Source organism: Leopardus geoffroyi, chromosome B2 (genome assembly GCF_018350155.1).
Source record: "Leopardus geoffroyi isolate Oge1 chromosome B2, O.geoffroyi_Oge1_pat1.0, whole genome shotgun sequence".
NCBI classification, from domain to species: domain Eukaryota; kingdom Metazoa; phylum Chordata; class Mammalia; order Carnivora; family Felidae; genus Leopardus; species Leopardus geoffroyi.
In genome coordinates this window covers 129,281,304-129,299,219 of record NC_059332.1, presented here as the reverse complement: position 1 = coordinate 129,299,219, position 17,916 = coordinate 129,281,304, and the positions used below count along the sequence as shown (strand labels likewise).

Sequence of the window (17,916 nt, the reverse complement as noted above, 5' to 3'; positions counted from 1 at the left end):
TGCTTGCTTTCCACCGCCCCCCACTTATATAGAATAAAAGGTGCTATTAAAAGAGAGAAATCTTATTCTGCCATAAAGCAAGAAAGGATTTCCAAGTTTGAAGTGAAGCCCACTGTATTCGCAAAATGTGATCTAAAACATAAGAAAAGGTGACATTAGGGAAGTCTGGCAAAAATCACAAAATGCTGACTGATCCGAACTTTGCAAAGCTTCTGGGCTCTCCAAATAAGTCAAATGTTTGATGAATTCAGGGAGAAGCAGAGCTGGGTGGGGACTTGCACAGAACTGGGTGGGTCTTCCCTTGGGGCGACTGTAAATCCAGAATCAGCGGGGGCTGGGGGTGGGGTGGGAGGGTGAGGGTGGGGGTGGGGAGGAGGGGAGGATCTGCAATGACATCCCAGGCACCATGGAAACAAAGCCGATACAGGCTCTAACACACCTAAATTTTTAACTCGGAAAACCTGCCGAGTTTTATCCTGCCGCCAGAAACGGTCTTTGCTGATTTTACTAATGGGTCAGCTCAAAATGAGCCATCCTCCCTCACTTGCTTCACAGTAGAGATATTTCAGTGTTTGGAATGATAGGGAACTGCCCGTCTTGACCACTTCTCCACATGTCAGACCGAGCCTCCCGCTCTCGAGGGCCCGGGCGCCGCATTTAGTGTGGCAATGCTTGTACAATAATGGCACAGAATTTCTCTGGAAACTGCCAGAGTGTTTTTGATGGCCCCTCTCTGCTGTGGTATCGGGTACCTGTTCCGGCTGGTCTACACAGGCATCTCAGAATCAGGTTAGAAATGGGACCCAGGGTCAGAAACTCAGACTCAGATGGAACCAGTATTTATCGAGTGCCAGTATGTTCCAGGCACTTCCAAAACTCTTCATGAGGTCAGTACTGAGTGTGGGACTCACCCAGTCCTAACATTAGCCCTAACAACCGTTAGGATATGGTTTGAATAATTAGGCCAAATAAACAAAAGAGTGCCACGTGTTAAACCAAGACATGCAGATCTTTGCAATTAAGAGCAAACGGTACATCACAGAAATAATTACAGTGGGACAGTGGCACTGTTTTACTGAGTTATTACCTCTGCATTTAAAGCATTTTAATTTTTTATTTATTGTAATTATTTTCTTTTAGAAAGAAAGAGAGAGAGAGTGTGCAAGTGGGGAAGAGGGGCAGAAGGAGAGAGAGAGAAAATCCTAAGCAGGCTCTATACTCCGCGTGGAACCCGACCGACACAGGGCTCGATCCCATGACCCTGGAACCATGACCTGAGTCAAAATCAGGAGTCAGATGCTCAACCGACTGAGCCACCCAGGCACCCCTTAAAAAGCATTTTTAACATGACTTGAGGCCAGTTAATATCTCCTGCTGAATCTTCCTAAGGAAGGCATCCACAGGGGCTAAGGGTCAGTGGCACGGTTAGGGAGTTGTACTGTGGACCTAGCAGCCAGTGGGCCACCAAAAAGAATTCTTTTTGTAAATGTGACCCCAGAGATGATCCGTGCTGTAAAAGCAACTTTAAAGGGCCCTATACTCACTTCTTCCATGAACGTTGTACAATTAGTGCTTGTGGTTCTCAGAGAACAACACCTCTAGTGACTGTCCTCAGACAGTCAAATGATCATAATATGATGAGACACACGCAAGCATGCAGACCTGTGATGGTACAATGGCCGGGTGATCCGATCTGCTCAGGCAGGACACAGGGAAACTCTATGCAGCAGGAGACACTTGAACTGGGTCGTTAAGTGTGTCTAGGGCTTCAAGGAGGAAGTTCATTCACAAAGCTAAGAAGTGTGTAAAGGCACAGCATACATCACTGATATGTCTGTCACCACTGCAGGACGTGAAGGAGAAGGAAGAAGTCAGTTTGGACAGGTTAGGTGGGCATAAACCAAATCATGGAGTGCTTTATATGGACTCTGTCCTGTAGGAAGCAGAGATACCTCCAGACGCTCCAACTCCTTCCATGGAGTTTAATATAGAAGTAGAAACATACTGGGGTATTAACAGGAGACAGAGCAAGCTGGCGGCAGGGGAGAGGGCGGATTGGAGAGAGGCACAGCCATAAAACCAACTTGCTCCCTCTACCAACTTGCTCCCCTGCCCTTCTTTCCTTCTACCTGACTTGCCTTTTCTTGTGGAATGGACTTTATTCTCTCCCTGACTTCCTTCTAGGGTTTCCTCAGCCTCTACCTCTTTGCAGCCCCCTCACCTATGGGTCCCCCTTCCACTCTTGTTTTCTCTTCCACTTTAGCACTAAAGTACTGTGATGCTGAAGACAACAGAGGGACAAGAACAAAAACAAAGCTAGTCTTTAATTTTGGCAAATACGTATTTGACGAGTAAACACATAAACGTGATTTCTGTGTTTTATGTTGCTTCCCCCATTATTAATTTATGTGCATACATACTGAATACACAGCCACAAGAATAGCTACCATTCACTGAGCTCCTAACATATGCTCAGTTTTATGCTGGACACTGTCCACCAGTATCATATTTTAGTTCCCACAGCAACTCTAAAGCAATAGCTATTTTCATCTTCATTTTATAAGTGAGGAAATGGAAGAAGAGAAGGATTAACTTGTCAGAGGTCATGTACCTCTAGTAAACGGTGCAACCAGCCTTAGACCTCAGACCTACCTGACTCTAAAACCCGTGCTTTTATGGAGACAGACACACTGTTTCCCATGCTTGATGTCTGTTCGTTCACTCAGCAAATACTAACGGCACTCTATGTGTCCCTCATGATTCCAGGTTCTTCAAATATATCTCAGGACAGAGCAGAGATTTTCAATCCCCGTAGGTTATCGTTCTTGGGAATGCATTTCAATTAGGCTCATACAAATTTAAAGTCTCTCACCTCAGAAAAGACCAAATTCATTAGGGTTGTATGAGGATTATATGAGATCCTATAGTAAGAGGGGCTTGCATGGTACATGCAAGAAATAATTGAAGTTATTCTGTGAGCTCTCCCACTTAAGATCTTCCATGCTGCCACACAATACTGTCTAAAATTTACTGTGTGCCAGGAATCGTGCTAAGTACTTCACATGGACTAAAACTCATTTACATCTAAAAAAAAAAAAAAAAAAAAAAAAAGGGGCGCCTGGGTGGCGCAGTCGGTTAAGCGTCCGACTTCAGCCAGGTCACGATCTCGCGGTCCGTGAGTTCGAGCCCCGCGTCGGGCTCTGGGCTGATGGCTCAGAGCCTGGAGCCTGTTTCCGATTCTGTGTCTCCCTCTCTCTCTGCCCCTCCCCTGTTCATGCTCTGTCTCTCTCTGTCCCAAAAATAAACGTTGAAAAAAAAAAAAAAAAACTCATTTACATCTCACAATGATCCTTTGAGGCATATATTGTTGCCAATCATTTTACAAAAACTGAGGCACAGACAAGTAAAGAAAGTTGCTCAAGGTTGCCAACCATAAGGTGGCGTGGACAGTTTGGCTTCGGAGCCACCCTTTGAACCATGGGGCCATGTTGCCTCTGGAGTATCTGGGAAGACCCGACGATAGGGAAATTGCTAGTGGAAGAACAGGTATCGGAGAAGGGTTGGTTTTATGGCTGTGCCTGAGAGAAGGAACCTGCCTCCTCTCAACCCCCATTCACCTTGGTAAGATTCCAGGGGCTGCGGGATGAATGGCTCTACGTTCAGGTTTACAAAGAAGACCATGAGGCCAGACTTTCTGTTCATGCTTGGGGGTAAATCCCATGGGTACTGAGGTCCTCAGCTTGGTAAAGGGGCAGAGGTGAGAATAGCCCCAATCCGCTGACATGGAACAGCATTCTCTTTCTGGGATGCTATTCATGCTACCTTTTTTGTCTTTTCCTTGCTCTACTCTCCTTAAAAATGTTTTGAAGTTTTTTTTTTTTTTTTAATTTTTTAATGTTTATTTATTTCTGAGAAAGAGAGACTGAGTGTGAGCTGGGGAAGGGCAGAGAGAGAGAGGGAGACACAGAATCCAAAGCGGGCTCCAGGCTCTGAGCTGTCAGCACAGAGCCCAACATGGTGCTCGAGCCCACAAACTATGAGATCATGACCTGAGCCGAAGTCAGACGCTTAACCAACTGAGCCACCCAGGCGTCCCAAAAATGTTTTGAAGTTTTGAAAAGCATTCTAGGAGGTGGGTTGAAAAATGGCAGAAGGGAGAGCCATGGGGGATATGGTACAGGTAGGAGGTGAGGGGAGAGAAAACGTAATCAGGGGTTTCCACAGCTGATACAACCTAAAACCCTCTCAAGGATTGTGATGCACTGACAAGTTTAGGGAACAAATATAGAACACAAAACCTACTGTTAGGAACACTCTGAAATTAACGAAGAAACTTCAAAAAGAAGAAACTAGGATTTTAATGTTATTGGCGTGCTTCTTAAAAATTATTCTGAGCTCAACAAATCCACTTATCCATATATGTCTGCATCCTCCAATGTTAGGGTATTCCTCTAAAAACACAATTCTGACCATTTGGTTTCCTTCTCTAAAGCCTTCTCATGATCTTCAGAACAAAGTCCAAATTTCTTAGCATTGCCTTCAAAGGCTCATACCATTGTATTAACCTATGGTTAATTAACCTCAGACCTAGATTAACCTCAGACCTAGATTAACCTCAGACCATTCTATACGGGCAGCTTTCACTGTTCCCCCAAAAGGCCTTATGTGTTCATGCCTTTGTTCGTGCTCTTTTCTCTGACTGCAACCCCCTGATGTTTGGGACCTTCTCTCTAGTAAATACATAAAACAGGGTCATTTTCTGCTTACTAAAGAATCATTCCTCTGCACCTCCACAGTTAGGGGAGGCCACTGTGCCTAGTTCTGTTTATGGCCTATTATTAAAAGAAGTTACGTGGGAGCTTCTAGGCTAATGCATTTTCAAGCTGGGGTGAATATATAGTATATTAACATAGCTCATAATGCTACAGTTAACATGAAGGACGGAGACCCCAACGCAGTGGGAACAGTTCTTTAAGGAGAAGGAACAGATCTTACTGACCATTGTAGGTTCAGCTCCCTGTACTGCACAGAAAACTTAGTAGGGTCTCAGTAAACTTTTGTTCAAAGACAGATAGTAAGACTTTCTCTTAAGTAAACCCTATTCTCTCTTTAAAACCCGGCAGTTTAAGAGGAATAAAAAATAAGTTCCTGGATGCAATATATAAATAAATTTTAAATAATACATTCATCTTGAAAGCACGAAAACTATAATTCACTATTACAGAAGAAGGGGGCTACTTTGCCTCAAACAATATTCACATGGGACTAAGTCACCAAACTAAAGCTGCATATTCACAAAATATATAGAGTTATTAATTTTTTGAAGCGAGAAACAGTAATATGTTCCCAGTGACCTTTATAATTTCATCACACTCCTCTATCACAGTGTGTGAGCAGATTTCTGTAATCCTAAAGAACCTTCCTCAACTGAGTCTCCAAATACAATGATTTCAAGTGGTTTTCATTTACCCTTGTTTACAATAAAATAAATGTTATGCTGATTGATCAGCAAATGTCTACCAGCAGCAATAAGAACAATTATGTTTGACATGAAGACATTATAAAATCTATAACCCAAACCTTTAAAGCCCGATTTGAAATGTCAAATTTGACTTATGAGAAACAGTTATAATCCTGCTTCATGCAAAAAGCATTAGGTTAATGCTGGAGCAAAGTACTGTTGCCAAGCGTGTGCTGGCATAATTAATCAGGGATATTTCAGAAACGAATCGTCTCCAAGAGGTTATTGATTTACTGTCACGACACATTTTCCTTACGGCTGCGATGGTGCTCTGGGGCTGGGATGCGCTGGCATGAATGTTTCAGTGACTAAGCCTTGATCCGTCCTCCTGGACGCCTGCCATCCTGCACTGACATCTGCAAACACTCACATTTGACAGCTTCATGCCTGAGCCTGGTGGCTTCCAAGTTGATTAGGGTTAGTTCAGAGGGGTTTTGGACTAGTCTGAGTGTAATCGAAAGCAGAGAGCTGTGAGTCTCCAGACAGTGACATGCACCTAGTAAACAGTATCATATTAATAGAGGCTGTGCATGTGCATCTACACATACACAAGTTACATCCATGCAAACACACACCCGTGCACGCACACATGTAAACAGATGCACACACATACAAGCATACACACACACACAGCATACTTAAGGAATGGGGCAGATTTCACTTTTAATATTGAAGCTTGCCTCTATTATCTATTAAACTAAATTTGAGTCTTAAAGAAACATGTTAGGGGTGCCTGGGTGGCTCAGTCGTTTAAAGGTATGACTTTGGCTCACGTCATGATCTCACAGTTCTGTGGGTTCAAGCCCCCCGTCGGGCTCTGTGCTGACAGCTCAGAGCCTGGAGCCTGCTTCACATTCTGTGTCTCCCTCTCTCTCCGCCCCTCCCCTGCTGGAGCTCCGTCTCTTTCTGTCTCTCAAAAATAATACACAAATGTTAAAAATTATAAAAAAGAAACATTATTTTAAACACATACAAAGTAGTCATAACTTAGCTCTTTTTTACTACAGTGATTCCATGATAGAAGGTAATTGTGTCAGAAGAAGTCCTTAGAGTAGAGTATCCTAATATTCTCCCAAAGACTATAGGGCACAATTTCCCTGATGAACATGGATGCAAAAATTCCCAACAAGATACTAGCCAACTGGGTCTAACAATGCATTAAAAGAATTATCCACCATGATCAAGTGGGATTTATTTATGGGATGCAGGGCTGGTTCAATATCTGCAAATCAATCAATGTGATACATCACATTAATAAAAGAAAGGGCAAGAACCACATGATCCTCTCAATAGATGCAGAGAAAGCATTTGACGAAATACAACATCGTTTTTCTGGTAAAAACCCTCAAGAAAGTAGTGATAGAAGGATCATACCTCAAAGTCATAAAAGCCGTATACGAAAGACCCACCATTCTCCCCACTGAGGGAAAACAGAGCTTTCCCCCCTAAGGTCAGGAACATGACAGGGATGTCCACTCTCACCACTGTTATTCAACATAGTGTTGGAAGTCCTAGCCTCAGCCATCAGACAACATAAAGAAATAAAATGCATCCAAATCGGCAAGGAGGAAGTCAAACTTTCACTCTTCCCAAAGATTATAGGGGAAAGTCAAGGAGAAAGTGGTAATTTAGCTCACGGCTCAAAACTTTTTCTCTGCAGACTCTTAATTTGGTTTTGCAAACAGATAAGGACACACTTTCTACACAAAGTTATGTTGATGGTTACAGGAGTGTGGATGGCCCAGTAGTAGTTCCTGGGTGGAAAGAGGCCCTAGGAAATGGATAGCATCTCTGTTATTCTGGGCATAATATGTTAGGCTCAATGTCCCTTCCATGTCTGTTTTCAAGCCATATTTCGTGCACATTGTATGTTTTGCTTAGGCTGCCTCAATGATTGTATGGCCAGCACTAAGTACAGAAGAATGGAGACTGTAGTGTCTGCATAAGTCCTTCTCTCTGAGGGGGTGTGAAGAGAAAACAGGGCCAGCAAGCCATTCACTATTAGCTCGCTACATGACCTCGAGCCCTTCTGGATCCCAGGCCCCTCATCTGTAAGAGTCCGCAGCAGTGGACAGCAGGGATCCTGTTCAAGTCCTGAGAATTCATGTCTACATCCTTGATTATACATTTCTGCATCTAGTGTTTTTATCTGCCCTTCCTTCTTTCTTTACTGTGTAAACTTTCATCTTAACTGTAACACATATACAGAAAAGTGCACAAATAGTAAGTGTCCAGGAGATGAATGTTCACAAAGTGAATTCACTCCAGTAACCAGCACCCACACCAAGCTACTGGGCATTATAAGTCCCCCAAAATATCCTCTTCCTACCCCTTCTTGTCACACCTAATCCCCCCAAGGTCACCACTACTCTGAGTCTGAACACCAAAGTAGTTTTGTTTCATTGTTAAGATTTATGTGAATGAAATGCAGGATGTGTTTTTTTTTGCGGGGGGGGGGTGGTCCTGGCTGGTTTTGCTCAATATTCCATCTGTGAGACTGATCCATGCAGAAGTGTAGAGTGGTGGGCTCCCATTATCACAGCTGTATAGTACTCCACTGTGTGAACACAACACAACTGATTCATTTATTCTCCTGTAGATGACACCATGGCTCTTTCCAGTTTGGTCCATCAGGAAACCATGCTGCTATGAGTATCCTGGATTTCTTCTTTTGGGGAACACGTGTTTGCATTTTTGTTGGCTATATACTGAGGAGAGGAGCTGCAGGGCACACTTCTGGGTGTTCAGCTGTAGTAGATAACTCCAAAGAGTTTTCCAGAGTGAATGTACCAATTTACACTCCCATCATTGGCATATAGAATCCCACTGGTTCCACATCTTTGTCAGCCTTGATAATGTCTGTTTCATTTCAGTCATTCTCATGCTTGCCCTTTAAGTGACAGTGTTGCGTTTCTAACTTATATCACCTTTAGACCCAGGGGGCCCAGGCTGCCACAGTGTTGCAGGTCAGGTTCCCTGGGGAGCAGATTCTGAGATGGAAACCAGCATGCAGCAGGTTTCTTAGGGAGTTTCTGAGCCTCAGCGCCTGTCAGGGGAGAAGAAGGATGAGCAGTGCAGCAGAGGCAGAAACCAGCCCGCAATGTGGTCTCAGCATGGCTGACCCATCAAGAGCTCTGCAGCCAGCCATGCCCTTCGGAACTGCCAGGAACTGGAGTAGGTGGGCCTGGTCTTTATGTCCTCATGGACTGGTTATGGGTTGCGGGCCGAAACAGGGAAGGAACCTGACCTTTAGCAAGACAGTTCTCCTCAGGATAGTCCCCTGAGACGATTTACAGGACGGGCTGAAGACGGCAGCATACCTGGCTGCTGGGGAAGTAAGTCCTTTGTTCCAAAGGGGACCTGTGTGGCACATCACAGCGTCCACCGAACGCGGATGGTCTTTGTTCAAGCTGTGTTTGCCAGCACATCCCATGTCTTGGCCGTACAATCAGCAGCGCCGCTAGCTCAAACCTCTATTTGTGAAGTTCACGGAGGGAATATCTACCATGACGAGAGCCTGACAATTCACAACTGCACTGCAAGGCTATGAATGCGCTACCATTGCCGTTTATGTGAATGTCGTGTTTTTAGGAATCAAGAAACTGGTCAGTACAGTGGCAAAATTCCTCATGACCACTTCATTTGGAGGTTATACAGTCTGCTACTGTAATTGTATAAATGGTCTCAGGCATGACCAATAAGCCTCCATGACGTGTAACTGGGTTCTTATTAACCAGGGCACAGTTGGTACCTAATGCTCTTTATAACTTGCTATCAATTTGTAGCTATTCAACAATTTCTTCGGTTGAAAAAGGCATATGCTAGATTTATTCAGCTGAATAAGGCATAGGCTAGACCATCTAGTTTTGGTGATCATGGATTTGGGATTCTAGGAAACATGCCTGTCATACAGACAATGTATTCTCTTGTGAGACAGTGCATATGGGAGGGGTTTCTGGAGGAAGAAATATGCTTCAGGCTCCAGATCTAGATCTTAACAAATGACCTTTGGTTTTATTTTTCCTTATGGCCTATGCTTTGTTATTTGCACCCACAGACCAATATTTTAAACAACTTTATTTCCCAAACCATATATATCAACTCAATCCTCCCCATTTTAATATAATTAATCAAAGACACACATTTGGGCCAGATTCGGGTCAGTATGAGATCAACAGTATTACTACACAGCTCACAGAGTTCAGCCAAATCAAAGAAACCTAACATTTTCATTAGCCTCTGCAGCCTAATCAAGGGTAGAGATGCATTTTTGTAGGTTTAAACACAGCTCGTGCATTGTTCTCCACACCTATTTTTGTTGACCCCTAGGAGTCAGGTCCCCATTGTGCAGATATCTAGGGTAAATAGAAAAAGCCCCAGTGTAAATAGTGATGAATGGAATTTGTGTCTCTTCACTGAGAGTCCTCCTCACTAGTGGCTTTTGGACCTCCAAGGGCTGTTAATCAGCTTTTGTGTTTAGGTCAACCCATTGCTCCAGCCAATGTATCTGCCTGGCTCAGTATTCCTCTTGCTCTGATAGCCATGAATCAAAGCTTTATGGGAGCCACTAAGGAAGGAAGCAGGATGAGGTCAGAGTTCACTTGAAGACCGGAGAATCTTCTGACTCTCAAGAATCAGAGAGGATGTGAGAGAAAGGATGGGAGAAAGGCTATTCGATGGTATGAAATGAGGATCATTATGGCTGTGTGAACTAGATATAGCAGCCAGTTCCAGAATGCTGGGGCTAGGACTAAAGTGAGCTAAGGGTAATAACAAAGCTATGTGCTGTGCTCTACAAGGATGGGCACCTTAGGGGTTAGGAAAGTGGAAGACACCCAAATGTAAATTGATTCAATAACTGTTTTGCTAAATTTGTGAATATGACCAATAAATAAAAGATTAGTAGGGAAAGCAAGGGTGCATAAGGAATATCTAGCATCCTACATTTAAGGAAACTCAAACAAATCCTTCTCCAATGTGGCCTCGGAGGAACCTTTCCTCCGGGCCTCACTGATTTGGGTCTGATTGTTTCAGTCCAGAAGAAACATGATGGCTTCCAGTATTTGAGCAAAGACGTTGGAATCCGGCAGATGCACGAGCAGTAGATTTTTTACAAAAGTAGATGAGGTACAGGAAAGGGAAGGAGAGACAGGCAAAGGCCAGGGTTGCTTTTCTGAGTCATGTGCACACTCTCTGGGTCTGCCTAAGTTGGCCCTTGATTACATTACTGTCTTTGATCGATTCCGGACAGATCATCTCAGGTGATTTCCATTTAATACCTGCAGGGAATGGGCCACAGTCTTACCCTTAATTCCTTTTAATTCATCTTCTATGGAGCATTACAGATAAGAAGGATTCTAAGTGAGAGTAATGAAGAGAAATGTCACTGAATGATATCTGGTCGCTGCTGGTGTGGAAAGGGCTAGAGATTAAGCAAATGAAATGCATATCGTTAGATGCACTGACTTCACACCTTGCAGGGACAGCGAGGAAGGAACATGCACAAAGGATCTTCAGATAGTAGGTGCTTTATACATTTTTGTGCAATGGAAGGATTGGTGAGTGTTCTGCAGAAACACTGTGGATGCTGAAGGCATGACTGGGTCCCTTTCTGTCATGTTAAGTTCACAGGGAGGATGAGCCAGTCTTTCTATAAGGGTCTCTCTCACAAAGCTCTCTCCTTCCAGTGAGGTATATTGTGTTCAGCTCTTGCCAAACTTAAATTGCATCCATGTTAAAGAGGAAAAAGGGCTTTAGCACATTCCTTAGGGGAATGGAAACAATTTATTTTGTTTGTTTCTAATGGAGAGGGTTTGCTCCAAAATCTCACTGTGAGGTCTGAGAATCTGGGTTGAGGACCGCCAGGCAGCCAGAGGGAGCGGGAGAGGGAGAGAGGGAGAGAGAAAGGAAGAACGAGGAGAGCAGTCACTGTGACCTCATCAGGTGATTGAGACAGCAAGAGCAGCCAGTTACAAAGCCAATGCATAAACTATAGTTCCTGGATTTAGGGCAGGAACACATAGTTAGCTAAATATGATATGAATTGATGTGCTTTCACAATATTTAGTTTTTCTTAGAAGTGCTTGTTTTGTTTTAAAATTAAAACCTTCCTCTGCTTCTCAGCACAACCAAACACAATATCCTTTGTGTGTGTGTGTGTGTGTGTGGGGGGGGGGTTGGTTTTTGTTTGTTTTGTTTTCCTCCTTGATATTCAGAAAACGGAACGGCCAAGCGTACAGTTCACCTCGCTTCAGAGGAAAGTGGAAGGCATAAATGCAAATGACCTGGGCGATAACAAGTAACGAGCTTTTGGAAAAGACTCTCTGACTTCTCAACATGAACTGGATGATGAGAAACATGAGCGTGATTTCTCATCTGCTGGTGTCCCCAAAAGCTTATTTTGTAATGTAATTTATTTCCATAGGGTGGGCTTAGTCTCCTAACAAGAGTGGAGCATTGTCCCTGCAAAGCTGCAAATGTCAGTATACAGCCTCAGGGTTAACATGGGCGGCATAAATAACAAGGAAAATGCATCCTTCTCAGAGTTCCCAAGACTGTAATAAGACGGCTGGCGTTTCAGTGATATACGGTCTCTTTTTGTGTTCAGCAGAGAGCAGTATGCTTTGGGTCTTCAAGATCTTGTTTGAATGCTTTACAGAAACCAATCAATAACACACAGGTAAAGTCTTCTGCAAGACACATAAATCCTAGCATGGGGAGACCAGCTGTTGTGAGATGCTGGATGGGCGCCAGTTTCCAACTGGGGAGTCTCAAGGAAATGATCCTGAATCTGGGGCTTTGTTTGGATTTCAATGGAACATAATCGGGCGACATCTGGTCCCCCACCTTGTGCTGGCTTGGCCACACTTCCTCCGCCACGGCTCTGGGCACCTCCTGCGGGGCTTCCAGTGAGTGCCAAGCGCCAGTGCCCTGCCTGTCACCAGCTGCCAATCAGTTTTTCACAGTGGGGGACAAAAAAAGAACTTGGGGCCTTGAAGATGCCTGCTGAGAACGACTCATAAAAATGATCTTAAAATGCAATTTGGGTCCCATTGCCCCTCAAGTTACTGGATATGAGACAAAAAAGAATTTTAAAACTAACTTTGCGGTGGGGGGAGGAAAAGCTAGCAGAAGGGAATGAGGAAAAGTGCAGGAAGTTGGCAGCGTGGGGCACAAGGTAATCGAAAGGTAGACAAGGGGTGACAGACCAAGTGAGTAAGGGATAATAATCAACAAATTCACGGAACTACATGCACCCTGACTAATAAGCAGTTACATTCAAGTGAAAAACTATTTTCACATGTTAATTTAGCAAGTCTTTCTTTTAAGATAAGAATACTCAATATTGCAAGAAGGAGGTGAAAAATGCATACTCCTGAATGCTGGACAAAGAATACACGGCAACTGCTGTTTTGGAAGGAAGTTGAGCCTCTTATCAAGGGTCCTGAACCCGTTCTCAAATACTGTAATTGAACTTCTGGGTCTATGCTAAAGAAATAATAATCAGCCTAAAAAACAACCACATACAAGATAAAAACATACCCTTCCTCAGCTTAATAAACAAGGGTATTTTCCCTAACACTATTTACAACAGCAAAATAATTTAAAATTATCTTAATGATCTATAAGGAAGAAACAGTTTTTAAAGTAAGATATATCCACTCAACAGAATATTACATAGCCATTAAAAGATGTTAAGAAAAATACTTATATTATCATATTTAGACATCAAAGAACATCAAAGACTACTTACTCTATCATATGTAGTTTTAAAAGTCTTGTTTTTTGTTCCTAAAAAGAAGACATGAGAATGTCAACAATGATTTCCTTTGTCTAAAGGACCATGAGTGACCATCTTTCTTGTTTCTACATTTTTATATTTTTCAAATGCTCTTTAATTTGTATGTATTACTTTATTATTCAAGGTAAATTCAAGAACAATTTTAAAGAATGCACTAAAGAAACTATTGTCTATGTATAGGAAAATACTCGAATGTCTTCAAGAAAACACAGAAATATGAAGTAACAGAGCTCAGCTTATAATGTAAGTTGAGAAGATGAGCAGAAAAAAGGGCAAATGAGTAAGTTCCAGATATGCGAATAAAATGGAGAGAGGAGGAGGGAGAAACTTAAGTCAGTGAGAGAAAAGGAAGAAAACCAGGTGAAACATCTGGATGTAGAAAATGAAAAGGAAGTGCTATCAAGTGAAAGTTGTACAGCTGAATATTGGATCACAGTAGCTTTGCTGGAGGACATTTAAAAATGCCTGGTCACCATAAGTAGTGCCAGGGCACGGCCATGTGACTCACAAACAGTAAAGTCAGAGACAGTTGGCCTGAGCGGAGGTAAGGTACTAATCTGATTTTCCTTGTCCACCATCATGTCCAGAAATCTTGGTGTTTTCGGTTTCAAGTTTTCAAGTCAGTCCTTTGGGACATAAGTATCCTAACAACACATTCCTTATGACTTTCCTCTATCAACTGGTTTACCTTCTGCTTATCTCCACTGGTAATCTTATGTATATTTCAGGTTAATCAGATTTGTTTGCGGAGAAATGCAAAGGGGAGAAAATTATAAAGGATTGCAATAGTAATACACGTTGAAAATTTCTGAAAAATTGACAAAATTTAGGCAGAAATGTGTGAACTGTATGATTTTCGTGTGGGGTCCCCTAATGATTTTCTGTCTCTGGCCCTCTGGAGAACTCTAGGGGAAAGTATAATTGTTCTATGTCTTTCTAAGATCTTCCACCTGCTAGATTATAAACCTTTTTTAAAAAAACAAGTCTTCAATTTTTAGTTCTGTTTGATGTATGTTGGCTGACTCCATCTTTTTCTAATCCTGTGTAAAATCCCTTCCTTCATTCTGGAAACCTTCAGAATTTCTACTTTTTGAAATCCATATATGATCAAGTAGAAAGTTAGTGGGATTTCTGGCGGCAGTTTCCTTCAGTTGAAGGCCATGGCTTCCCAGAATTTCCTTATTTTCCCTACCTCTGCTTCCCTCTTTATTTTGCAGCTTGAAATACAACGAGTTAAAATAGGGTAGTTCTTGTTTTTCAGTGGCACCATAAACATCAGGCAGACCTGTGAGTATGTTAGAGTTTTTCCCACAGTAAATAATTCTTCCTACCTCTCACTTGTGCATGGAGCCTTCAGTTTCCTAGAGAAAAAGTATCTGGGCAATGATGTCACCTTGTCTTAACATGAAGTATTTAATATTTCCTATGCTACTTGGATTATATAAACCCATTTACCTTCCCCTGGTACAGTTCAAATTTGCAAGGAGATTTAATATAGAGATGTTTTTCGCTAAGCTATATTATGAAAACACTTCCTCTTGCAAATTCTCAGACCGCCTCCTGTTATTTATTTCACTGCAACATCCATGGCTGGGCTGCAGCAATTGTGCAAAGCCTCTTAGCAGCAGCGCCTTGAATGTGCCATCCAATTCTCTTCTTCGATAGTGGAATAGGTTAGATACTTTCTCTCTCTCTCTCTCTCTCTCTCTCATAACTCACACGTTTGCTGAAAGATAATCATTGAGAGAAATTGACCATAAACTAACCATTTGCTTTTCCCAGAGTCCAAGGATTACCAGGCAATTTAAATTTAATGCACTAACATCAAGGAAGGAAAAGACCTTCAAGAAGTTCCTTAAGTCATTCCAAGGTTAGAGGTGTTTGCTTAGCTCATTGCTCTCATTGGAGGTGTCCTTAACTAGATTTCTTTTCTTTTCCTGAGGCAATGATAACTCTAAGTTAATGAGGTTTCCTTTAACTTTTCATTTTTATGAACTCAAAAAAATGTAAGGTTAGTTTAGAGGTGATTCTATTTCTCCTGTGTTGAAAAACTTCGGTGTGTTGAAAAACTTCAGTCTCAAGCCTTTAAAGCACTTTTATGTGGAGGAAAGGTAAGTCTTATAATTTCTATGTGTTTTTGTAATAGCTTTATATCCCTCACCCCCATAGATTCTGACATTTAACCACAGATACGTTTCAGGGGAAACCTTCCTGCTTAGGTCAAGGCCACCAATATTCACACGCCACACACCAATCCAGCTTTGCAAGGGTTGCAAGGTACCAACATTGAAGAGTAACTAATGCTTTCCTTCTTCCTTCCCCAGTTCTCTGGAACATCAGCTGTGCATGGATTACAGTGAGGTTCCCAGGTCATCCTCAGGCTGTTTGCTTGTGTTTGAAACTCTGGGACTCTCATTTTTAAGTTTCTCCCCTTTCATTGCAGATAAAGAGAAAGCCGTGCTTATTTTGTTTGCTAATTTTAATGAGCAAAGGGAAGAATGAGGCCAACCATGGGCTTTCTTGATGCAAAATATACTGATAATGAATAGGGAGCTTTTGCAGGTGTGAGATCAGAAGCACGCTGGTTAAGGGAAGGGCTCTCAAGTTAGATTTGGGTGGAATTCTAGCTTGGTACTTACAAGCTTTGGGGAAGACAGTCAGCTGATATAAGCCTCAGTTCGTACATCCATAAAATGGGGTTACATATAGTAACTAACTAATGGTGTACAAGAATAAATCAGACAGTGTATATAAAGCATTCATCATAGTATATGGCACAGAGTAAGTGCTCAAAAAGTGTTTGGGTTATCATCATTTTATTATTCCAGCTGCAATCTTTCCTTGATTCTTCCTCTGACCACAGTCCCCCAAAGATTTTTAAGTCAACTTGGAATAGAATGACCTTAACTGGCTCATGCAGGGAAAATATGACCATGGATGAATGAATGAATGGATGGATGAAGTCTACTGGCTTTTAAAGAAAATCAGAGGATAGAAGTAAATTCCAACTATTTAATAAACACTGAGTACAACTATGTATATTGACTTGATGTAGTGAGGTGGGGAGGGATGTCTTTAAGAGTAGAAGACCCTCACGGTCTTCATTTACCCCTTTCTCCAATACAACTTTGGCCCATATACTCTACAGAAATTGTTTAGTTGGCCTCCCGGTTACTATCGAAATCTTATTGTACTGAAAGCTTTAGGTAGTTTACATGCAGTGAGTTCAAAACTAAATTCATCACCAGCCATCTTTTCACGTTATTGTTCTTCTAGTATTCCCTAACCATTATCCAAACAAGTGCTCAAATAAGACATTGAAAATCATTCTGACTTCCCTTTGGATTTCTGTTTGGTAAAACTGGATAGAAAACACTGGGAACAGACCAGGGTTTGTTTGTTTGTTTGTTTGGAGGGGGCATGGGGGGGCACATTCCTGACTTTGGCTATGAGCATGTTAGACATGAGGAAGCTTTGTGATGATCAAGTACATGTAGGTCTGCAGCTTGGAAAGAATCTTCAGATACATGGTAAACGAAGCCTTGGGTGTAGATAATCTGACTTTAGGAGAAAAGTATATATTAAGATCAGAAGAGGGCTTAAGAACAAGCCTTGGAGAACTCCATGTTCTGTGCTGGATGGCAGAAAATGAGCCTGTAATGCACTGTAGAGGGAGTAGTCAGAGAGATGAAAGGATAGCCAGAAAATGTTGTATTAAGGAACCAAGAGAAGGAAGATACAAGGAGAGAACAGTCAATAGCATTTAATGCTACTGAGAAGGCTGAAAAATGTCTATTGATGTTCTGGCAAATGTAGGTCAACAGAGACCTTGGTAAAACCCACACCAGTAGTTGATGGAGACAGAAGGCAACAGCATCGTCGATCCCACTAGCCAATATTATCCAATCTGAACTCTTGGGCCTAGAATTTAAGACCTTTTCTTAATTGTTCCTCAAGTTGTTTTCAATTTAAGCTTTCATTTATAATCTCCAAAGTGGCTGTTTGCCTCAGCTATGCCATTCCTCCTACTGATTTCTTTCTCCATTCAATTCACATGTCTCTCTGATTTTCTGCCAATTAAATCCATGAAATAACTTCATTAGCTGGCAGAGGCTGCTGGGTAAGAAGCATGTGAGAGAAGGAAAATCTTTAAGCAAAAGTTTTCTGAGTTTTGCAAAAGGGTGTGGGTGAGAACAGAAAATATTACTCTCTTTAATGTTAGCAACAATTAAGAAGAAATCTGCACTGGGACGACATGTAATTCAGCATTGCTGAGTCAGTGCAGACATTAATTCCGTTGATGATTTGAGTCATAACGTCCAGTTGGTTGTTCACAATTCATGAAGAGGCTGAATGAGCACAAGCTCCTTTGAATTTGTTCAGCATGTTCAATACTCTCCCATTTTATGATATATTAAACAACATGGAAGACTTTTGTCTTTATTTTGTTGATGAGGGAAGTGCGGGCTTGCACTCCCTAGCATTTGGATAGAAAAGGTTGTCTAGTAGGAAGCGTCTGGCCTTTGTCTTTGGAGAAACCTAGATTCAAATATTGTTTACATGAGCGATTAAGTTGGAGGACACTTATTTGGCT

The 17,916-nt window shown here is 42.1% G+C and overlaps 1 protein-coding gene across 15 annotated transcripts in view; it reads right to left on the bottom strand.

Moving 5' to 3' along the window:
* The window catches only part of AIG1 (androgen induced 1), a 314,280-nt gene that overhangs the window by 123,293 nt on the left and 173,071 nt on the right, over positions 1-17,916 (bottom strand). The window contains exon 4 of one of the 15 annotated variants that reach the window (XM_045499866.1): positions 13,256-13,312. The exons of the other annotated variants lie outside the window; for them this stretch is intronic. Within the exon in view, the coding sequence (XP_045355822.1) occupies positions 13,271-13,312 (42 nt within the window). The 3' untranslated portion in view covers positions 13,256-13,270. Of the gene's footprint in view, positions 1-13,255; positions 13,313-17,916 lie in introns of those variants that run through there. 15 annotated transcript variants of the gene reach the window in all.